Source organism: Nomascus leucogenys, chromosome 19 (assembly GCF_006542625.1).
Source record: "Nomascus leucogenys isolate Asia chromosome 19, Asia_NLE_v1, whole genome shotgun sequence".
Classification (NCBI taxonomy): domain Eukaryota; kingdom Metazoa; phylum Chordata; class Mammalia; order Primates; family Hylobatidae; genus Nomascus; species Nomascus leucogenys.
In genome coordinates, this window is record NC_044399.1 from 36060442 (window position 1) to 36085643 (window position 25202).

The following is a 25202-nucleotide window of genomic DNA, read 5'->3' on the forward strand; positions in this document are numbered from 1 at the left end:
GAATGAAAAACTAAAAAATAAAATTTCCTTTTGCTTCAAATATATTAAAAATAAGCAAAAAACTACTGTACAGCTAATGTTCCCAGAGACCTTCCAGTGACTTAGAACAGGGGTGAGAAACCACCAACTGCAGGCCAAATCCAGTTGGTGCCTGCTATTGTATATAAAGTTTTACTGACACATAACCATGACTATTCATTTACGTATGACTGCTTTTATGCTCTAATGGCAGAGCTGAGTAAGTTTGCAACACAGAGCACCTGTTCCACAAAGGAAGAGAACATAATTTTTGGTCAGATTTAAGTTCGTGTCACCTAATTACGCAGGTCCCTTCTGATCCTAATCATGACATCAATTCTTTCCCCATTTGTTTTCGGGAGGCAGAACTGCACTGGGCTTCGAAGTAGACATACTTGGGTTTAAATTCTAGTTTTACCAGTTTCTAGCTGTGGGACTGCCTCAGTTTCTACATTTATAAAATGAAGATAATCATTATCACAGAGTTGAGAATATAATGATGTATATAAAATACCTGGTATATTACCCGGCACATAATATGTATTCAATAAATATCAGTTCTTTTTCCCTTTCCTAAGTCCACTATGGACAGTGCCAATTAGTGAGTGCTTTAGAAGGATGAAGTCTTCCCTTCTCTGAGGCAACCTACAACTAGGATGCTTAATCATATATGCCCAAGCCTCTGGGTCAAAGTTTTGTTTTGTTTTGTTTTGTTTTGTTTTGTTTGTTTTTGAGATTCCAGCCTGTTACCCAGGCTGGAATGCAGTGGTGCAATCACAGCTCACTGCAGTCTTGACCTAATGGGCTCAAGTGATCCTCCCACTTTAGCCTCCCAAGTAGCTAGGATTACAGGTGTGCACCACAATGCCCAGCTAATTTTTTAAATTTTTGTAGAGACAAGGTATCACTCTGTCGCTCAGGCTGGTCTCAAATGCCTGGCCTCAAGTGGTCCTCTCTCTTCAGCCCCCTAAAGTGTTGTGATTACAGGCACGAGCCATCACACCCCTAAGTTCTTTTCTGTAGTCACAGATGGCTAAAGTAGATAATACCATATTGCTTTTTCTAAAATATCTTAGCAGCCAAGATGTCCAATAATTTTTATGTATTACATGAAAAAGAAAACTATATTGAAAAACTAGGCTTTCACTAGATTTTTCAATATAGTGTCCTAGTGATAAGTAATTCAGAATGGAAGTCCCTCAAGTCAGAATGTAAAAAACTGGCCAGGCGCCACGGCTCACGCCTGTAATGCCAGCACTTTGGGAGGCCAAGGCAGGTGGATTACCTGAGGTCAGGAGTTCAAGACCAGCGTGGCCAACATGGCAAAACCCCATCTCTACCAAAAATATAAAAAAATTAGCCGGGCGTGGTGGTGGGAATCTGTAGTCCAAGCTACTCAGGAAGCTGAGGCGGGATAATTGCTTGAACCCAAGAGGCGGAGGTCGCAGTGAGCTGAGATTGTGCCATTGCACTCAAGCCTGGGTGATAGAGCAGGACTCCGTCTCAAAAAAAAAAAAAAAAAAGTAAAGAACTGGGACTAAAGACTGGAAGGGTCGTGTGGCTATTAAATGATGGAGTAGGAAATTGAATGTGAATTTTTAGTATTCTTTCCTGTATGCCTCTTAAGACATACAAGGAAATAAAATAGAAAGACACTATTAACAAAGGGTATATATACTACAAAGATGGTTCATTTTTAAAGAGTAAAGTTCATAATGTACTACAAGTGACTCTCTAAAATCTAGCAAGAAATTAAAAATTTTAAAAATGGTGCCCTGATATTAATGTTGAGCTTTTTCCTTTTAAAGCATGTCAACCTCGGCTATTCTCTTACTTGGGTAACAGCTGGGTTCTTTTTGTAGTTCAGGCAGAGAAATTCTGCCAGAGCCAAAAGCAGTTCAGTTCCAACTGGCGCATTTCCATGGATACCAGCAACAAAACGAATCTTTGGTTCTTCAGGCTCAGATACATTGGGCTTATTGGAGATTTCAAGGGACCAAATGTGACGATATTCAGTGCTCTGTCCCAAACTTTCAAAAACCAGAAACAAAAAAATCAGCAAGTAATCAAGTACTATGTTAATGTTGACTTATGGACTTTAAAAATAGAAATGAAAATAAAACACAAAAAGTTTTAAAAAGTCTTTAAAGAGTGAATCACTGTATCAGAAAACCTTAAGAAAATTAGTTTTCCTTGACCAAAGAACATTTATCAAATAGATGATATTATCAGATTTAGGAAAGATTTAGGAAAGATTATGATTTAGTTTACCATCCTTCCAAATTCAGTCATTCCCATACAATCATCACAATATTTGCCCTATCTTCTTTAATCTACACTACTATTTAGTTAATATATATCTTTTGTACTAACTGACAAATTAAATTTTTATTACAGAAATATTTAAGTATGTATGAACGTAGATAACCTCCCTTATTTATTTATTTATATTATTATCATTATATTTTTAAGAGACAAGGTCTCACTATGTCACCCAAGCTGGAATGCAATGGCTTGATCATAGCTCACTGCAGCCTCAAATTCCAGGGCTCAAGTGATCCACTGGCCTCAGTCTCCTAAGGGAGTAGTACTACAGGTTTGCACCACCATGCCTGGCTAATTTTTTTAAAAAAATTTTGTAGAGACAGGATCTTGCTATCTTGCTGAGGCTGGTTTCAAGCGCTTCTGGCCTCAAGCAATCCTCCCACCTCAGCCTCCCAAAGTGCTAGGATTACAGCATGAGCCACCACCCTGGCCCTCCCTTTTTAAATCTAAATTAATATTTGTAAATAAGTCATGTTATATTTTACTACAAATGCAACACCAGTTTCACAGTAAAAATAATTTGTCAGTGGGGAAAAAAATAATAATTCAGTGAAAATTAAACAATGGTCAAATACTCTGCTTGCCCAAGAGCTTTGAGCTTAAGGCCTGCTTTCTTTAGCATAAAGGGAGATTTACAAGAATTGGACAGAAAAAGCATAATCATATTAAATTGAGAAAAATTAACAGAAGCCTTATTGCTTTCTCATGATGCTATTCAATGGTACTTAGTGCCTGTTGGTATACCACCTAAAACTCTCTTGTGCCCCACCATTGGCATGTGTGGCATATTTTGAGAAAATATTTAACTAAAAAGTATGTCTTGAATTAGGAGGTTAAAAAAATTAAATCAACTAAGTAAACAGACAGCAAAATAATGCCCAATTTTTGTTTGTTTTAGAGACAGGATCTTACTGTCACCTAGGCTGGAGTACAGTGGTGTGATCATAATTCAACGTAAACTGGAGCTCCTGGCCTCAAGCAATCCTCTCACTTGGGCCTCCCAAAGTGCTGGGATTACAGGTGTGAGCCACTGTGCCCAGCCTGGTTTTATTTTAAAATAAAAAAGTATATGAACTCTATGGCACTGAGATTCTATGATATTAAAACCTGAAATAGCCAGAAATATTCAAGAATCAGTTAAGGAAGAAAAGTAATTGGTATTGACAAAGAAAGTAAGTATCATTCTGCATCTATGAATATTATAAATCAGAATTTGAGGAACTAAGTTTTCTGATGAAATTAAAAGGACCAGTGAAGAAAGACAAAGTAAAAAGGCAAAAGGCTAAATAATGTTCATGAGGTTTGCAGCACAGAACTATATGCTCAAGGCAAAATGTAAAGACCTTACCTACAACAGGCAGACCATAGGAATCAACAAATCATAGAAATAATTTTGGAGTAACTGTAACAAAATCTAAAATGAAGCAGTGCAAGTGAGGCAGAGCAACCACCAGAAAGTGAAGGTAAAGGCTATCTCAGCTATCAGTTTTACATAAGCCAGTACTATATATTTTCCCTGGGACCCACGATCACACATGTCCCTAAAGCTTCAAGTAAGAGACTGTGAATAGAGACTAGAATTAGGACAGCAACTAGGCTTCATTTTCTAATTAAAAAAAAAAAGTTACACATAATCCCTAACAGGTGAGCTTATAGTTCTAAATTCTTCCCTTGCCCCAAGCAAAATAAACAAAACTAAACAATATTTAGTCAGAACATATTAATAGATCTGTAGCTGAGTGATGGAAAGGGTTTTACAATCAGTCAAAATAATTATCAGGAAGAGCAATTTTACATTTCCTGGAAGCATAGGCTATATCTACTTCTAATCTAACAAGTAATTCTCCTTAAAGTTCCCAAGATTCACTATTACAAAGATCTCCAAGCACCCCTTCCTTACACCTTATACAAAAATTAATTCAAGATGGATTAAAGACTAACATGTTAGACTAAAACCATAAAAACCCTAGAAGAAAACCAAGGTAATACCATTCAGGACATAGGCATGGGCAAGAACTTTATGTCTAAAACACCAAAAGCAATGGCAACAAAAGCCAAAATTGACAATTGGGATCTAATTAAACTAAAGAGCTTCTGCACAGCAAAAGAAACTACCATCAGAGTGAACAGGCAACCTACGGAATGGAAGAAAATGTTTGCAATCTACCCATCTGACAAAGGGCTAATATCCAGAATCTACAAAGAACTTAAACAAATTTACAAGAAAAAAACAAACAACCCCATCAAAAAGTGGGCAAAGGATATGAACAGACACTTCTCAAAAGAAGACATTTATGCAGCCAACAGACACATGAAAAAATGCTCATCATCACTGGCCATCAGAGAAATGCAAATCAAAACCACAATGAGATACCATCTCACACCAGTTAGAATGGCCATCATTAAAAAGTCAGGAAACAACAGGTGCTGGAGAGGATGTGGAGAAATAGGAACACTTTTACACTGTTGGTGGGACTGTAAACTAGTTCAACCATTGTGGAAGTCAGTGTGACGATTCCTCAGGGATCTAGAATGGGAAATACCATTTGACCCAGCCATCCCATTACTGGGTATATACCCAAAGGAGTATAAATCATGCTGCTATAAAGACACATGCTATAAAGACTTATGTTTATTGTGGCACTATTCACAACAGCAAAGACTTGGAACCAACCCAAATGTCCATCAATGACAGACTGGATTAAGAAAATGTGGCACATATACACCATGGAATACTATGCAGCCATAAAAAATGATGAGTTCATGTCCTTTGTAGGGACATGGATGAAGCTGGAAACCATCATTCTCAGCAAACTATCGCAAAGACAAAAAAACAAACACTGCATGTTCTCACTCATAGGTGGGAATTGAACAATGAGAACACATGGACACAGGAAGGGGAACATCACACCATGGGGCCTGTTGTGGGGTGGGGGGAGGGGGGAGGGATAGCATTAGGAGATATACCTAATGTAAATGACGAGTTAACAGGTGCAGCACACCAACATGGCACATGTATACATATGTAACAAACCTGCACGTTGTGCACATGTACCCTAAAACTTAAAGTATAATTAAAAAAAAAAAAGATCTCCAAGCAAATACGTGTTGTAAAATAAGTAAACTCCAACTCTGTACATTCTGTTCCCAAATATTTCTATATAAATTACAACTACTATTCAACATGGCTAATGCTGATTTTACTCTCTTGAAAAAAAAAAAAGACAGTAGAAAGTGACACTTACTTGGTAAGATTTGTAATATGTGGATAGTTCATTACAAGTCCTCTCAGAAACTCTGATAAGTCTTTGTAGGAATGGTATCGATAAAGAGCCAGAGCCAGATTTGAGGCGGAGCGTAACATGAGGCTTTCCAAACCATTCTCCGCTGAAAGGTCTTTAATTAAAGTTTCAAACTCTTTAGTAGTTGGATCACTGGCACCACTGGTGCTGGTGCTAGCCCCTTTTCCTTTCTTTGATTCATTGTTTGAATCTGTTGAGGATCGAACAAGTGTGAAGTTGACCTGAATAGCGCCTTCACTCTTGACAGTCACATTCTTGGTAACTGGATTATACCTATGATAAAGGAGACAGATGAGAACCACACTCCTGCAGCTGGAGTACCCAAACCCTGGGAAAGCAGGTGTGCAGAGAACATGAGAATCCTTGGGATAAATGTGGTGCAGCTTCCTAAAGAGACAAAATTTTAATGTTGAGTAATTTATTATTTTTAATACATTAATAAATAGACATGGGTATACTACAAAATATGAATAGATTTTTTTTCATAATTTTTTTTTAAGACGGAGTATTGCTCTGTCACCCAGGCTGGAGTGCAGTGGCACCATCTCAGTTCACTGCAACCTCCGCCTCCTGGGTTCAAGTGATTTTCCTGCCTCAGCCTCCTGAGTAGCTGGGATTACAGGTGCCCACCACCATGCCTGGATAATTTTTGTATTTTTAGTAGAGACAGGATTTCACCATGTTGGGCAGGCTGGTCTCAAACTTCTGACCTCAAGTGATCCACCTGCCTCTGCCTCCCAAAGTGCTGGGATTACAGACCTGAGCCAACGCACCTGGCCTAGGTTTTTAAGATTAAATATATGGCTTCAAAAGAAATTTAGAGCTTGTAGTGGATACTACCATGTCTCCTGGAACTTAAATTCACTTGTCTTCTATCAGCGTATATGGGTGGAAAAGTTGGAGAGGTGCTAAGTTACGACATTCTCTGCCAAACACATCCTTCTCACCCTGTTTCTCGGATCCCCTGCTGCTTTAGTTAACACTCTGCCAAAAATGGAAGAATCACAGAAAAGACCTCATTACTCATTAGTGTGAGGTTCTAACCCATTCATTTATGGACCACTAGATATCTGAAAACCATTAAAAAACAAAGGCAACGACTAAAATGTTTTCATATTTTACCCTTACTTCAATGGATATTCAAACTAACTCTTCAGAAATAAGTTACCTAGCAGGAGGAAGGGAAAATATCCTGTGGTAATATCTATACTTAACAAAAGATAAAAAAGAAAACTACAAGAGAAACCCTATCTCTACATGGCACCCACCAGTAATATCAACTACTTGGGAGGCTGAGGCACAAGCATCCCTTGAACCCAGGAGGCGGAAGTTGCAGGCAGCTGAGATAGTGCCATGCACTCCAGCCTGGGTGACAGAGAGAAGCTCTGTCTCTCTCACACACACACACACAAACACAAAAGTTACTAGCATGTTAAATAGACTGCATTGCTTTGGGCTTGCCTGTATTTAGCAAATAAAGAGAATGAGAAATGTTCTTTCTATGCATTTTCTATGTTCTTTGTGCTTCATCAACTAACACTTTTGTTATCCTTTAAAGGAAAAACTATCTTGAACACATTTCCAATAAATTCTACCACAAATTGGAACTGACTTTGTAGAATTACTTCAGCCTAACTCTCCTTTTAAATAAAAAACCTAAGGCCATGAGGATCAGGATTTGATGTGTATTCTAAAGTGTCTTGTTTAATGTCCAGGTTGGAAGCATGTCACTATGAGTCAACTAAGCAATAACTAGAATATTTATCCCAGGAATCTTTCCTTTTTTTTTTTTCATGTACTCTATCTGCCACTAAAGGAGAGTCAAAGGTATAACCAGCCCTAAACTTCCCAGCAGTCCATTCAAAGTTGCTTAACAGGTTCTCTAGAATGTTCTAGTAATAATCCTCCAGAATGGAGCCATGTTTGTCTGTCCTCCAAGCACTCTATTTCAAAGCATTCAGTCACTCACCCTCGAGCAGATGCTGTGATTTTATACGTTCCTGGAACCAAGAGACGCCAGTAATCTCCAGTTTTGTAAGTAGTCACTGGGTGATTAATCTCAGCAACACTAATGGTGGCATTTAATATACCCCTGCCATCTGTGGCATCTAGAACAAATCCTTTGACACCCTGATGAACCTGGATTAAGTACAAGGACACGAGATTTCAATAATAAACATCATCATCTAATTATCTTGGGGGTCATATTCAAAATAACAGATTGTTAACACAAATAAATGGAACAAACAGGAATTTAGGAGTTCAGAGTAAAGTTCAATGTAAATGTTCATTAAAATATTTCTGAAGGCTAATTTTTCATAGGCTTTGTTTCTCTTTATCATGAAGAATATAAATAACACTGTTTAAACTTCAGCACATTCTGATGATTTCAGAATATATGACATTCTACAAGAAAACAGACCTGCCCTTTTCAAAAGGAAATGGCATTTTTTAAAAACAGGAGGACTCTTCTAGCTCAAAGAATAGTAAAGAGATATAATAATCCAATGCAATGCATGAAACTTGACTAGATCCTGGTCATAAAATACAGCTGTAAAATTACATTTTGGGGACAAATATGGACATTTAAATATAAACTAAGTATTAGATAATATTAGGGAATTACTGTTAATTTTCTTGGGTAGGATAGTAGCACTTAGAGATAGTATGTAGTAGCTCCTTATTTTTAGGAGATAGATGCTGAAATATTTAGGGATAAAATGCCATACCTGCAATTTATATTAAAATAGTTCAGTCAAAAATATGTATGTGTATGTGAGTGTGTAAATAAAAATTACATTAAAATAAAGCAAATATAACAAAATGTTAAAAATGTTAAATCTAGGTATAGGAATAATTATTGGCTAGTCATAACTTTTCTGCATATTTAAAATTTTTCAGAATAAAATGTCTTTAAATATAGTAAAAAAAACTCACAGACTTTATGTCACACCACTCAGGAAAAAGAAAAATGCAGAAATGTACTGGCAAAAAGTATTAGTCTGATTATCCTAATTAACATTAGCGTATTTCTTATAATCTTTACCTATTGGCCACCACGCATATCCAAACAAAAGGAAATTAATCATTTCACAGTAAATCACTGGCAATAAGAAAAAGAATAAAAACATTTACTCCACAGCCCATCTTTCTATCACTTGGCCAATGATTAGGTGTGTATCCAATTTATGTTGGTCTTTTTTAAATACGGGTAAAAAGTGACCACTAACCCTTAAGAGCAAAATATCACTACCTTGTTCAATCATTTTCTTCAACTTTTCCTCACATATACAAATAAACTCATTTCCATCCATGAATTTTCTAGATAAATATATTAAACACCTTGGAATATACAAATTGGTTAAATATACTAAAACAAATTGAAATTTTAAACACTGTATTCCAAAATCACCGCAAAAAAACCACGTGTACACACAAAAATCTTTTCACCCTTGGGAGAAATTTCATACTTCACTCCTGAATAGTCACCTGTTTCATAAACTGGATTAGTGATCTTCGATTCTGTTCCCAAAAGTTTGGCAGCTCTTTCTCAAATGGATATTTCACACAACCTAGTTCAATAGTCACTTCAAAGCAATTTGTTTGTAAATAGTTCCAGTCCTGCATTCCTCCTAAAAGATAAAAATTAAAATTAGTCACTCTGAAGAAGTTCTAAACAGCTCAGATCCCAAAAGGTAAGCAATATTCCTAGTAAAAAGCCAAATTTATCTCTTATCAGCATTGATAAGATAATGTGTTCATGTGAGGGCACTTTGATGCTTACGATACAAGCAAAACATCTATACCTTCATGTTTAAGAATTCACATTCAGCTTACCCTCTTCTATTAGCACATGTAAGATTCTTTGTAATAGCCAGAAGTAAAATGTAACCCTTTCATCAAGTTTTAGTGCATTATTCTTACTCAACCCTCAACGTACATCAAACATAAAAGTAGTTGAAAAGATTATTTAAATATTTTAAACTATTTAAACTATGTTTTAAAAATAATGATCATTACTCAAAATTAAAAGATAGTAACAAGCAGCACTATCTAGGAAAGCAGAAAGGCCATCAAGTTGTAAGGCCTTGATATAAAAGAATCTTTACCTGGGACATTATACCAACTAGCTCCATTTGTTATTCCATGAGGAAAATATTCATTAGGATACATATTCTTGCAAGGTCTACCTTGAAACATCTGGGAATTTTCCTGGAAAAACAAAAAGAATCTTTACTTGTATTTGTTTGTATCTCCATCAAAAAAAAAAAAAAGTACTGGAAAGATACAGGAAAATAATAAAAATGGCTTCCAACAGGGTGTGTGAGGGGTGGAGGTAGGAGTGGGGTGGGGCTATGAGCAGTGAGACTTTTCAGTGTATAGCTTTTTATGCCATTTTGATTTTTCACTATCTGAACTTATCTATTTTTAAAAATCAAAATTAAATGTGCTCTGTAAGAAAATATTGACTTCATTTATTACTCGCAATTACAAGTAATATAAAACCCAGCTGAACCCCTCTCTAAAAAAATTTCTGCTCATATTTATACTTTCATTTCAAGCTTTCAAGGAGCTTGAAGTCCAAAAAAGATAATACACACACAATAAAAGTAAGTAGCTTTCCCTGACTGCTAGCAGGAATAAGATGGCCCCTCTGTGCTCTGACTGCCCTCTGTACAATTATCTTACCCTATTACAACTAGTTGCACCTTTTTCTTCCCTAAAGACAATACACTATTCCTTGAAACATTTGTGTCTCTGTGTCCTCAGCATCTAGCATACAGTAGGTGTCCAACTGATAACTCAATGAAGGGTAAGAAAAACTGCCATGGAGACACAAATGCATGCCATTGAAAGCAAGAGGAGGGAAAGATTACATCTGATGAGAGTGGCAGGGGGAGTTTCCTAGAAGAAATTGAGCTTTGAAAAATGGTCAAAACTTCATCTATCTCTTTTTAAAACAGAAAAAAAGTACTGAAAGTGTGAAGAAAAATGAATAATTTCCCATTTTTCTACCACAGAGAATTAACCATTTAACTTTAAAACATATAAACAAGGACAGGTTAAGATCACACCTGTAATCCCAACACTTTGGGAGGCCAAGGTTGGAGAATTGCTTGAGCTCAGAAGTTCAAGACCAGCCTGGGCAGTACAGTGAGACCTCGTCTCTACAAAAAAAAAAAAAAGCCACGCATGGTGCTACATGCCTGTAGAACCAGCTCCTTGGGAGGCTGAGACGGGAAAATAGCTTGACCCCAGGAGGTTGAGGCTGCAGTAAGCCATGATTGCACCACTGCACTACAGCCTGGGTGACAAAGCAAGACTCTGTCCTAAGAAAAACAAAATAAAATAAACGATCCCCATCTAGAAACTTAATATGCCAATTATAGGCTTATCATTCCATCACTCTCTTATCAAATAAAAACCATTAATTTTAGATTACTGTAATAATTATATGCATGCTCTTTTGCTTTGGTTTTGAAACTGGGTCTTGTTTGTCACCCAGCTCAGAGTGCAGTAGTGGAAACACAGCTCACTGTAGCCTCAATCTCCCCACGCTCAGGTGATCCTTCCACCTCACCCTCCTGAGTAGCTGGGACTATAGGCATGCACCCACACACCCGGCTAATTTTTGTATTTTTTGTAGAGATGGGGTTTGACCATGTTGCCCAGGCTGGTCTCAAACTCCTGGGCTTAATGAATCTGCCCACCTCGGCCTCCCAAAGTGTTGAGATTACAGGTGTGAGCCATCACACCGGGCTTGGTATATAACTTTTAGACCTCATTTTTTAAACTTATATACGAATATAGAATGGATCCTCCACCCCTCAGTCTTCTTTAGGTTTTCAAAATCCACTTTATTGAGATATAATTCACATTCCACACAATTGACTCCATTTAAAGTGTACAATTCAATGGTTTTTAGTATTCATAGAGTTGTATAACCACCCACCATAATAAATTTTAGGACATTTTCATCACCCCAAAGAGAAACTCTATACCTATTAGCATTCTCCATTTTTCCCCAAACCCTACTCCCCACCCCCACTCCAAACCCTAGGCAACCACCAATCTACTTTCTGTCTCTATGGGTTTGCCTACTCTGAACATTACATATAAACTGAATCATACAATATGTAGCCTCTTGTGACTTCTTTCACTTAGCAGGTTTTTATGGTTCATTTAAGTTGTACCACGTATCATTACTTCATTACTTTTTGTGGCTGAATAATATTCCACTGTATGATTTTGTATGTTTCCTTATCAGTTTGTTAACCCATTCATCAGTTGATGGACATTTTGGTTGTTTCCATTTGGGGCTATTATGAATAATGCTGCTACAAATATTCATGTACAAGTTTTTGTGTGAATACATGTTTCCATTTCTCTTGGGTATATACCTAGCAGTGGAATGCTGGGTCATATTACAATTCTATATTTAATGTTTTAAAGCACTGCCAGACTGTTTTTCAAAGCAGTTATACCATTTTACACCCCACCAGCAATGTACGTATAAAGGTTTCAATTTTTCCACATCTTTGCCTATGCATATTTTCCATTTTTTAAATTACAGCCATCCTAGTGGGTAAGAAGAGGTATCTCATTGTGGTATTGACTTGCATTTCTCTAATGGCTAATAATATTGAGCATCTTTTCATGTGCTTATTGGCCATTTCCTCTTCTTTAGAGAAATGTCCATTCAGATCCTTTGCCTGTTTTTCACTTGGATGATTTGTCCTTTTATTATTTAGCCATAAGAGTTCTTTATATATTTTAGATATAACACCTTTATCAAATATATGATTTATAAAAATTTTCTCTTATTCCGTGGGTCATCTTTTTATTTATTTATTTTTTGGGGGGCTGGGGTCTCCTTCTGTCACCCAAGCTGGAGTGCAGTGGCATGATCATAGCTCACGATAGCCTCTGCTTCTTGGGCTCAAGCAATCCTTCAGCCTCAGCCTCCCAAGCAGCTGGGACTACAGGCACGTGCCACCATGCCCACCTTCTGTGGGTTGTCTTTTTACTTCCTGGATGTTACATGTTATGGATTGAGTTGTGTCCTCCAAAAATATATTGAAGTCCTAACCCTCAGTACCTCAAAATGTGATCTTAATTTGGAAATAAGTTCCTTACAGAGGTAATCAAGTTAAAATAAGGTGATTATCATGGGCCCTAATCCAATATGATGGTGTCCTTGTACAAAGGGGAAACTGGGATACAAAGACAGAGGGATGCCATGTGATGATGAAGGGTTGGAGTGATGCACCTAGAAGTGAAGGAATGCCAGTGGTTGCCAGCAAAGCACCAGAAACTAGGGAGAAACACGGAAGGATTCTTCCACAGTTTCAGAGGGAGAATGGCCCTGGCAACACTGTGATTTTGGACTTCTGGCCTCCAAAACCGTGAGACAATAAATTCCTGTTGTCTTAGACCACCCAGTTTGTGGAATTTTGTTACAGCAGAACTAGAAAACAAATAGTTTTCTTTGCAGTAAAGACGTTTTTAATCTGGATTATGTCCAATGTATCAACCTTTTTTTGTCACTTGTGCTTCTGATGTCATATCTAGAGGAGAACCAAATTACAAAAATGTAATCCTATTTTTTCTTAGCTTTATAGTTTTAGTTCCTATATTTAGGTTTATGACCTATTTTAAGCTAATTTTGGGGTGTGGTGTGAGGAAGGTATCTAGTTTATTCTTTTGCATATAAATATCCAATTGTCCGAGCACCATTTATTTAAAAAATCTATTCTTTTCCTATTGAGTTGTCTTGGCATCCTTTTCTAAAAAAAAAACCAACTGACCATCAACATAAGAATTTATTCCTGGATTCTCAGTTCTATTTCATTGATCTCTATGTCTGTCCTTATGCCAGTACCACGCTGTCTTAATTACTGTAGCTTTGTAGTGAGTTTGAAATTGGATGTATGAGCTCCCTAACTTTTGTCATTTATTCTTCATTTCAGAGATAATTTTGTCTTTTTCTTCCATTTTTTTCCTGAGTCCTATAAACTTTATTTTATTTATCCCTGTTTTTTTGTTTCCTGGCCTCTGTTTTTATTTTTTGACTATCTGAGTTGAGGTAGTTTCTCACATTCTCAGCGTATATTTGGGTATACTTAATCTGTTTAGAATGCCAATTGAACAGTTTTCTTCTGCTTCTTGATTATTTTTTGCTAATGGTAGGGTCTCCTTAGTGTCTATATGTGAGGTTTCATTTCCTAATTTTCTGCAATCATTTTCCATGGACTTTATTTTCCTCTTTATTTTTATGATATTGGGCATTTAATATTATTCCTAGCTTAATGGTACACTTTTCTGTCAGTCTAGCAAAATCCAGGTACCTCAGTGTGGTTATTTATTTGTCTTGGTGGTAAGGGTGGAGCTGAGAATCTTCTGATTTTAAAGTTCTTTTCTGTCTTGTAAAACCTTACATTTCTCCCCATTTTTTCCTTTTCCCATTCACCATCTAATTGCCAAGGAGCACTTCTTCATTTCTATCTTTGCCTCCTTTTTTTCCTCCTCCGGAAGCTATGAGTTTGGAAGATCTCCCTGTAACCATCCTCTCCTTTTAAATTGTACTTATCCCGTTAAATCACACCAGATCCTTTAAGTTGTGTGCATTTTGAAATCTCTTCCCTGTATTCCAGAGCTCTCATCTGCCCAGTTACTCTTTTAGTATTTTTGGATTTAGTGCATATGTGATGTATGGTGGTCATTCCAAATTACCTTCACAGCTGCCCTTCACTGGCACCCACTTCTGTCTTTTCCATAAGTTTTCTTGGTCTGCTTTACCTCACCACAAAGCCTTGTGGTGGGGCGAAGGTGGGGTAGGTGCATGATAGATCATGCTGAGATTTCTTGATTTTAAAAAAATTTACAGTTATTTTGCAGTTTCAGGATCTTTTGTGATGCCAACAGTGTGGTTTTGTGTAAAATTTGGTAGTTTTTAACTTGTTTTATATTGTTTAAATAAAAACTCTGGGAGATAGGTTATCACATAGCCATCATTGTCTTTGGCTGCTCAGATGTCTCCCAAGACTATTTACTTTTGAGAAGTTTTGAAGAAGGCCGGGCGTGGTGGCTCACGCCTGTAATCCCAGCACTTTGGGAGGCAGAGGCGGGTGGATCACATGGTCAGGAGATTGAGACCACGGTGAAACCCCGTCCCTACTAAAAATACAAAAAATTAGCTGGGCGCAGTGGCGGGCGCCTGTAGTCCCAGCTACTCGGGAGGCTGAGGCAGGAGAATGGCGTGAACCCGGAAGGCGGAGCTTGCAGTGAGCTGAGATCCCGCCACTGCACTCCAGCCTGGGCGACAGAGCGAGACTCCATCTCAAAAAAAAAAAAAAAAGAAAGAAAGAAAGAAAGAGAAGTTTTGAAGAGTAAAAAATAAAGAAACTTGGAATGGTAGCTTCATGGGGGCTTACTAAGGTTAGCAGAAGACAATATTTTTAGAGGAGCTGCTTATTGACCAAGAGAAAAAAGGCTGTGAGTGAAGCCTGGGGAGTTTAATTATCACATTCCCCATTTACAAAATAAGATATGAAGACACAAGATTCCAGGAGGCAGAATGCAGTGGGATCAAGAAATGGAGGAGAATATTGGTAAGACACACATGAGTAACAATTGAGAAGACAGAATCTTAGTGAACTCACATCAGATTACTCAAAGTTCTACTTTAGTTCAATGCAAACTGATCTACTATGAATAAGAGGGATGGAGCTGGAATAGGAGGCTCAGATAGAGGATAAAGGCTCTGAATCACCATAGTGGGAACTGAGCTAGGGAGTCAAGTAGCTAAACAGGAAATGTTGCCATGTAGGACTGAGGGTTCAGCTGAAGTTGGAGAGCACACATATGGACTATAGCAAATTGCCATGACTGTGTGACCACTCTAGGCTGTACTTGTAATATTGGTACGGAGAAAAGAGATAATGGTAATTACTGAGGACTGGAGGGCAAAGCAGTTATGTCAAAGGGGTGTACAAGACCCTTAGGAGAATCACTGAAAAGGTATGTCCATGGGTCTACACTACAGAGTAAGGTAAATCAAATCAAAAGGGTTAATGGTCTAAGAAAACAAAGAGAAGATAAGGAACTAGAAGCCAAAATGAAGGTGAAAAGCAGAAATCATGAGAATGAGCATAGAATGTGATGAGAAAATACGCAAAATCTGACCATTTAATTTTTATTTTGATGGTTGGGACACTATCCATTCTCTTATTACTCCATGTATGTACTTCAAAAAAACATATATGTCCAAACAGAAAGCAATAATTCTCTAAGGTGAAATGAGCAGCTGTACTCCTCTAGTAGAAACTCTGAACAATCTCACAAGATTCATTTGCAGAGGATGAGGGAATGGGAAAAGTGGAAGGATAGAGGGCTGTGACTGGAGAGTACACAGTTATAGTAATAATATTCATTACCTATAACCAATAATAGTACCAATATAACCAATAATAATACTAAGTCAGTAGTAACACCAAACATTGAAACTAACAAGCCTAGTTTACAAGCCTCAACTTTTAACACGTTTTCTAAGACAATTTTTATTTTTTTGAGACAGGGTCTCAGCTTTGTCACCCAGGCTAGAGTATAGTACTGTGATCAAGCTCACTTCAACCTCAATCTCCTGGGATAGAGGGATCCTCCCACCTCAGCCTCCTAAGTAGCTGGGACAACAAATGCATGTCACCACAACCGGCTAATTTATTTTTATTTTTATTTTTATTTTGAGTAGAGGCAAGCTCATGCTATGTTGCCCAGTCTGGTCTCAAACTCCTGAGAGTTCAAGCAATCCTCCTGCCTTGCCCTACCAAAGTGCTAGGATTCCAGGCATGAGCCATCAGGCCTGGTCCTAAGAATGATTTTTACATTAAATTTTCACACACACACATTTTAACATTCCTGATTGTAAGAGTAATCCATGTTTATTATAGGAAGTTTGGAAAATACAGAAATTTCTGCCTGCTTTTCCTTACTATATGTAACTACAGGATCTTAAATACCTTAGACTAAAGTTTGGCAATTTTTTCCTGTAAAAAACCAGACAGCAAATATTTCAGACTTTTTAGATGCAAAAGTCTTTGTTGAAACTACTCAACTTTGCCCTTTGATCACTGGATTTTCCTTCTTTAGTTTGTTAATATAGTAAATTATACTGACTTACTTTGAAATGTTGAAGGAGAAAGCAGCCACACACAATACATAAAAATATAGCTGTGGCTGTGTGTCAATACAATTTTATTTACAAAAACAGGTGGTGGGCAAGATTTGGCTCTAGAGCTATAATTCATTAAGCCCTTATCTTGGCCTACTTTACTGGGCTTATAACTTATTTGTCAAATGAAATAAATTGACATGTATATGTTCCAGGTACTGTGCTAAAACCATAGATAAAAGGCCAATGGAGAAAGACATGTAGTGTATTCAAAAGTTAGGTGGGAAACAGGAGAAAAAATGTTTTTCGGAAACAGCTGAAAAAGTCATGCTTTATTAACTATGGAAGCACTTGACCTGAGTCTTGCAGGACTTTAAAGCATATTTTTAAATAAAAGAATTAATTTTATAACATTTTATATTCAAAGACAAGTCTACCTTGGAATAAGAAAGTGCTATTTGTTGAAACACAGCATCATCTGGTGATTTACTGTATGTGGCAAGTCCTTGTTCATCATCATCAAACGGGTAGTTAACCACCAAAGAACCTATAAGGGAAAAAGAGGAAAGTGTATCATGTTTGTTTCAAGATGGATTATTAACATAAAGCTTTTCAGAATACTGCCAGAGAAGAGAAAACAATAAAATTTGCCAAGCAGAATTTCCTCAACAGAAGTGAAAATTACACTAATTTCTTCAATAGAAAATCAAAGTGAGTAAGTGAGAAAATATCTTTCAAATGGCTAATTTTCTAAAGCCAAAAAAAAGATTTACAGTACTTCTACCAGTCTACCTCAAAAAAATAATTAGCATCAACACAGAAAGGACTAGCAACAAAAGAAAGAAAGATATATGGGATTCCATCAAAATCAAAAACTTTTATGCATCAAGGACATAAGAAAGAGAAAAGACAACCTATAGAATGGGGGAAAATATTTTGCAAGCCTGATAAGGCTCCAGTGTCCAGTATTTAAAAACTCTTACAACTTAACAACAAAGACAAAAATTCAATTAAAAATTGGGCAAAGGACTTGAACAGATATTTCTCCAAAGAAGATAGATAAATGGCCAACAAGCTCATGAAAAGATCCTCGGCATCATTAGTTATCGGAGAAATGCACACCAAAACCAAAATGAGGTACTACTTCTCACCCACTAGGATGGCTATAATAATAAAAATAGAAAATAATAAGTGGTGGTGAGGATATGAAGAAACTGGAACCTCATACATTGCTGGCGGGAATGTAAAATAGTCCAGCCTCTGTGGAAAACAGTTTGGCAATTCCTCAAAAAGCTTAACATGGAATTATCATATGACAATTTCACTCCTAGGTGTACACCCAAAAGAACTGAATACAGGGGCTGCATACAGTAGTTCACACCTATAATCTCAGCACTTTGGGAGGCCAAGGCAGGTGGATTGCTTGAGCCCAAGAGTTCAAGATCAGCCTGGGCAACACTGGGAGACCCTGTCTCTACAAAAAATTTAAAATAAGCCAGGTGTGGTGGTGCATGCCTGCAGTTCCAGCTACTTGGGAGGCTGAGGTGGGAGGACTGCCTGAGCTCAGGAGTTTGAGGCTGCCGTGAGCCATGATCACACCACTTACACTCCAGCCTGGGTAACAGAGTGAGACTCTGTTTCAAAACAAGGGGGGCATGGGGAAAAGAAAACAGGAACTTGAATAGATATTTGAATGCCAATGGGCATAGAAGCATTTTTCATTGTAGTCAAAAAGTCAAAACAACCCAAATGTCCGTCAGTAAGTAAATGGATAAAGCAAATGTGATATTGATATATACATATGTATATACAATGTACTATTATTCAACCATAGAAAGGAATGAAGTACTGATATATGCTACAACATGAGTGAACCTTGAAAACACTATGCTGGATGAAAGAAGCCAGACACGAAAGGTCACATGTTATAGGATTCCATTTCTATGAAATATCCAGAATAGGTAAATCCCTAGAGACAGAACAAAGATTGGTGGTTACCAGAGGTTGAGGGGAGAAGGGAAAGGGGAGTCACTGTTAAATGGGTGTAGGGTATCCTTTTGTGGAGATAAAAATGTTTTGGAACAAGATAGAGGGGGCAGTTGCAAAACACTATGAATGCACTAAATGCCACTGGAATTATGTAAACTTCACCTCAATAAAAAAATTAGTATCAAAATTTTTGAAATTTTATGAAAAAGAATATTGCTTTCCCCCATCTTCTTTCAAGATCCTTCTAAATTATAAAGATGGCAGTGAAAGGAATCAGAACATTCTGCCCCAGAATATCACTCTTTAGCATATTAATTATTTAGACCTGAAGGCAACTGAGGAACAGCAGATGCAGGAAAGGCTATCTACCCTCCCTCTTTCTGCCTAAAATTAGGGCATAAATTTCCCGTGAGAAATGCACCTTCCTGGTACCATCAGAGATGGGATAGTCAACGCCAAGATGAGTTGACACGAACAAACCTTAGTAAAATAACCCTCATCTTTCATTAGTTTCCCCCGCATATTTCCTAGTCACTTTCCCACAATTTATTACCCCTAGAAGTCTAAACCCCTTCCTTTGTGTAGTCACTTTTCCACAAGGTATTACCCTTTGTTATAAGAGCACTAAGTCCTTAACACTAACTGCTTTTTTGAGGGTTTCACGTCTTTCCTATGAACTCCCCCACTGCCTGTTGCCTGTGCCACATACAAACATCAAATAAAATTTGTATGCTTTTTTCTTTTAATCTGTCTTTTGTCAGCTTAATTCACAAGCTCCAGCTGCGGAATCTATGAGGTTTTTTACTCCCGTACAGCAACAAAGAAATTCTCCTTCAAATTGCTTTGCCAAGATTTCAAACTCCATTTAAATAAGGATTTTAAGATGAGAAAACAAAATATGTCATGGAAAGAAAGATGTCTGCATGACTGAAGATTCGTACCTCTCACCATGCCAAGGTCTGGATACCACATTTGTAAACCTGTGACTTATTTTCACTGGAATATAACTATTATTAACTTTCTAGATTTAGCCAACATGATGTGTGATTTATTATGAGAATATTTTTAAAGCTCTAAATAAAAAGTGAATTCTATCAAACATAGCATTAAACACATAAAATATAATAAAAGAAAACAAAAACTTTATTTTGCCAACCAGGGTATAACTTCATAGTTCTTATTTGACTCTTTGAGAACAATATATGATTACCAACTGTAGAAGTACTTTTTTCTACTATTGGCAATCTTTCAAAGCAATTTTTGGAGAATCTCAATTAACCTCCTAAATCTAAACATCCATCAGTATGTACTGTCATTCTAAAATGGCAGGCTACTCTATATGACATAAAGTCTCCACTATGATACTTCTGGATATTCCAATAAATGTTGAAACTAAATTTCTTCCCCATTGCCCCTGGTGCTAATACTTGTCACTTTTTTTTTTTTTTTTTTTAGCAGTTTTACTGATGTAATTCAAATACCATGCAATTCACCCATTTAAAGTTGTTTATATTCATAGAGTTGTACAACCACTACCACTATCCAGTTATAGAACATTTTCATAACTCCAAAAAGAAACCCCAAAATCCATTAGCAGTCACTTCCCTATCACCTCCTACCACTATTCACTCCAGCCCAATGCAATCTTTAATCTACTTTCTGTCTCTATGGATATGCCTATTCTAAAAATTTCATAAAAATATAATCACTAACTTGATAAAGAAAAAAATAATAATCATGCACTATGTGGTCTCTTATGACTGGCTTTTGTCACTTAGCATAAGGTTTCAAGGATCTATGTTGTAGCATGTATCAGCACTTGGTTCCTTTTCGAGCCAAATAATATTCATTGAAAGGGCAGACCACATTTTATTTATCCATTTATCAGATGATGGTTGTTTGGGTTGTTTCTACTTTTTTGTTATTGTGAATAATCCTGAATGAACGTTCATGTACATTGAACATTCATATACATGAGCGCTGTACATAAAATGAGTGAACATTTTGTTCAAGTGAGTTTATGTGTGGACACATTTTGGTTCTCTTGGGTACTGATATCTTCACTCTTGTTCGCAACCCTAGTTGGACATTGTGGCGATTTTTAATCTTGACACTCATCCTATTCAACTGATCCATCCCTGCTAAATTATATGGAGGTATATGAGCTCAGGTACTACATGAGAATGTGGTCATTCTGCTGCAGTTAAGGATATACCAAGTAAAAAAGAGAATATCAAAATCTAAATTTACATAAAAGAGTTTATTAAACTTCAGGGAGAAAACAGAACTAAACATTTGGATCAATTTTTATGAATGACAAAGAATATGTTACCAAGTTCCCAGTGTGAGAGATAAATGCAAAATACCTGAAGAACTATGAGAGGAAGAGGAGAGGAGGAGGAAGAGCAGAGTAGGGGGACAGGCAGGGGAAAAGGAGAGTAGAGGAGAAAAAAGACAAGACAGAAAAGAAAGGGGAGATGAGATAAGAGAAGGGAGAGAGAGAAGTAGTAGGTGAGAAAAGAGAGGAGAAAGGGGTGGAGAGAAGAGATGGGAGTAGAAGGAGAAGAGAAGAGGAGGAAAAAAAGAGAGAAAGAAGGAGGAAAGAAACAGCCAGGACACTGGCTGAAAAAGTAATGAGAAAAGATCTTTACTGTTGTCTGCCATGAAAGTAGTAACAGGATACTCGTTTTAAGAAAGCATAACGCTACAAACATAAAATTCCACCAAGATTTCCAAATGCTCTCAACAAGAACTAATTAGTAGAATATAAAGTTGCCATACCTCCATGCAGGTTTGCTGAAAGTACAAATGGATAGGACTTCATCCAGCTCATTACAGCAATAGTTTCTGGTTGTGTAGGATCTGTGATCTGAACAAACTGGTCTGGGAAATTTCGGTTCAGGTCAAAGTTGTTGCTGTTGTTTCTGCCAATTACACTTATTGAATCTCCTGTATGATATGATAAAGGATTTGAATATAAGCCATGTTCGCTTATATTTTATTCCAACACGTACTACTTCAGATACCTTAACTCAAGTCAAATGTGAACACATCAGGCTTCACTATTATCAATCACCTATGATTATGAAACTGTCTTTGCAAAATTATAGCAGTAAGAGAAATCTGACATGGTTGACTCCACCTTTTCTTTTTTTTTTTGAGCTGGAGTGCAGTGGCGCAATCTCAGCTCACTGCAACCACCATCTCCCGGGTTCAAGCAATTCTCCCGTCTCAGCCTCCTGAGTAGCTGGGATTACAGGCACCTGCCATCACGCCCAGCTAATTTTTGTATTTATTAGTAGAGATAGGGTTTCACCATGTTGGCCAGGCTGGTCTTGAATTCCTGACATCAGGTGACCCGCCCCCCTCAGCCTCCCAAAGTGCTAGGATTACAGGGGTGAGCCACCACGCCTGGCCAAACTCCACCTTACTTCTAACCTCCAAGCTGTCCTTGGTCATTCCTGGGCATCGGCCAAGCTAACTTTGGGAGAAATTTAGCTTACAGTTTAATCTTAAAGCAAGGATGATAACAACCTTTCCCAAAACTAAACCACCTTTGTAAAACTAATGAAAGGTCACAAGGTTGGGATTATAAGAGAGGCCTGAATTTGGCTAACATGTATGTGTTATTAAAGGATAACCAGTCATCGTTTTGGAAGTTGTAAGATTTGTAACTTCCCCAACTACTCCTGTAGATAACATCACTACTGTAGAACCTAGGATTGGCCTTCTGAGATGTTTTTCTGACTTTTGCATTTCTGACAACCAGCTGACGTCACCTGGACCAGCGACTTGTAACTTAGCTGGTCCTGTGGTTCCCAAGTAGAAGCTGACTCAGCACATGAGGACTGTTTTCCACATCCCTATGATTTCATCCCCAAACAATCAACCCATTCTCTAGTCCCTTGTCCATCAAACTATCTTTGAAAAACCCTAACCTCTGAGACTGATTTGAGAGATAACTCCAATTCTCCTGCATGGCTGGCCTTGCATTAATTAAACTCCTTACTGTGATACCATGGTCTCAATGAACTGTTTTGCCTGTGCAGCAGGCAGGAAGAACCTATCAGACATTACTTCTTTTTTTTTTTTTTTTTGAGACAGAGTCTCGCCTTGTCACCCAGGCTGGAGTGCAATGGCGCAATCTCAGCTTACTGCAACCTCTGCCTCCTGGGTTTACGCCATTCTCCTGCCTCAGCCTCCCGAGTAGCTGGGATTACAGGTGTGCACCACCACACCCAGCTAATTTTTTGTATCTTTAGTAGAGATGAGGTTTCACCATGTTGGCCAGGCTGGTCTCGAACTCCTGACCTCGTGATCCACCCACCTTGGCCTCCCAAAGTGCTGGGATTACAGGCGTCAGCCACAGCGCCTGGTCAGGCATTACAGTTAAAACACATCTTTTTCACATGGCGTGTGTAAAAACTGTATCTCTTCCAGATATTTTGAACAGAGAGGTAAAACCATTATCTTTTCATTTTTGCCCTCTGCTCATAATCTGGGAGGAAAAATATTCCAATTAGACAAATTATATTAAAGCACTGTTTAAGTGTCAATAATCCACATATAATGACATGATCACAATGTTGAGTGGAAATTACTGATTAGAGGGGAACTCTTTTTTTTTTTTTTTTTTTGAGACAGAGTCTCACTCTGTGGCCTAGACTGTAGTGCAGTGGCACCATCTCGGCGCACTGCTACCTCCACCTCCTGGGTTCAAGCAATTCTTGTGCCTCAGCCTCCCGAGTAGCTGGAATTACAGGTGTGTGCTACCACGTCCAGCTAATTTTTTGTATTTTTAGTAGAAACAGGGTTTCATCATGTTGGCCAGGCTGCTCTTGAACTCCTGGCCTCAAATGATCCACCCACCTCGACCTCCCAAAGTGCTGGGATTATAAGCGTGAGCTACCGCGCCTGGCCAGGAACTCTATACTCCTCTCTGTACTTGTATAAAGCTCACTAAGACATTGTAAGAAATAGAGCAAATGAAAAGAAAATTGTGATATGCTCACATCAAAGTGATCACAAAAAGGTAAAGTTAGCCAAGAGCACAGCTGGAAGTTTAACTTGATGGAGGAGAAAGTTCAATTTAAGCTTAACTGTGCATATTCCATTTTAATAGGGAGTGGGAGCCTTACTATTGTCATTATAATAAGAAAAATTGCAAGAGACTGAAGAAAACTGGAGGGCTCACTAGTGTAATTCGTTCCACCTTTCAGAAAGGTCTGGGGAGTATGTAGGAGGGATTTGTGGCACTGACAAAGAATGAGAACCTTAGGGGGGAAAATCGGAAATATATACATACATAAGTAAGATCTTGTGCCTATTTGTTCAAGTGAGCTTCTGGGGTACTAATGACCAACTTCTGGGTACTAATGACCAACTAATGACCAACTGATCCTCCCAATGGTCAGGTCAATGCTAGTAATAAGTCATGAGGCTCCATATTATACTATGGTGCCTGATAGATATCACTGCCTGGAAGAAATCATGGGCTGGCAAAAGATGAATTCTTACTCCCCTAGTGTTGTGCATAGGGGTCTGCTGTCCCATCCCACACTGTAACGCCCCAGGAGAGATGGACTTGCCCAGAGAAGGCAAAGAAATGGGAAGTCAATAAATTAGCAAGTCTGGAATATGCACAGGGAGTTGAACTGACAGTCAAAACAGAGTCACTAACTCAGATATCTGGTTTGATTTTTCACTTATGAAATAAGGTTCTCAAAATAATGACTTAATAAGAACTGTAAACCCAAAATAAAATTCTAAGGCCCCACTCAATAGGCAGGGCCTATCTGAACAGATTCCCTCCTCTTGACCAGGGCACTCCAAAGTTAACCTGAAAGACTGGTTCAGGCCGTGATGGGAAATGGGGGTCGGACATGCCTCATTATGCCTCCTCTCTTTTGGAAATCAGGAAAAGTCAATCAGCATTTAATACCAACACAGACCTTAAGTCTGATAAGAAACATTTACAATCTATTCTCTGTGAAGCCTGTTACCTGGAGGCTTCATCTGCATGATCAAACTTGGGTAACCACAACCTCTTATCCTAACCCAGACATTCTTTTCGATTGATAATAAATCTTTCAACCCTCACCCCCTTTCTGGACCAAACCAATGTATATCTTAAATGTGTCTGACTGATGTCTCATGTCTTCTTAAAATGTTTAAAACCAAGCTGCACCCTGACTACCCTGAACACATGTCCTCAGGGTTTGAGGGCTGTGTCATGAGCCATGGTCACTCATATTTGGCTCAGAATAAATCTCTTCAAATATTTTACAGAGTTTGACTCTTTGTCAACAGAACTATTGCTAAAATAAAACAATTTGTAAAAGTCTTATACTCTATTTCTAGTAAATAAGAACCATTACCAAGTGGAAAACACCACTAAA

General features: G+C 37.8%; 1 protein-coding gene across 1 annotated transcript in view; it reads right to left on the reverse strand.

Moving 5' to 3' along the window:
- The window catches only part of CPD (carboxypeptidase D), an 87267-nt gene that overhangs the window by 18789 nt on the left and 43276 nt on the right, over positions 1–25202 (reverse strand). The window contains exons 7-13 of the mRNA XM_030799699.1: positions 21586–21753; positions 17253–17362; positions 9755–9857; positions 9135–9277; positions 7615–7784; positions 5589–5918; positions 1853–2048 (exon numbers count right to left, since the gene is read on the reverse strand). Of these exons, the coding sequence (XP_030655559.1) occupies positions 1853–2048; positions 5589–5918; positions 7615–7784; positions 9135–9277; positions 9755–9857; positions 17253–17362; positions 21586–21753 (1220 nt within the window). The remainder of the gene's footprint in view (positions 1–1852; positions 2049–5588; positions 5919–7614; positions 7785–9134; positions 9278–9754; positions 9858–17252; positions 17363–21585; positions 21754–25202) is intronic.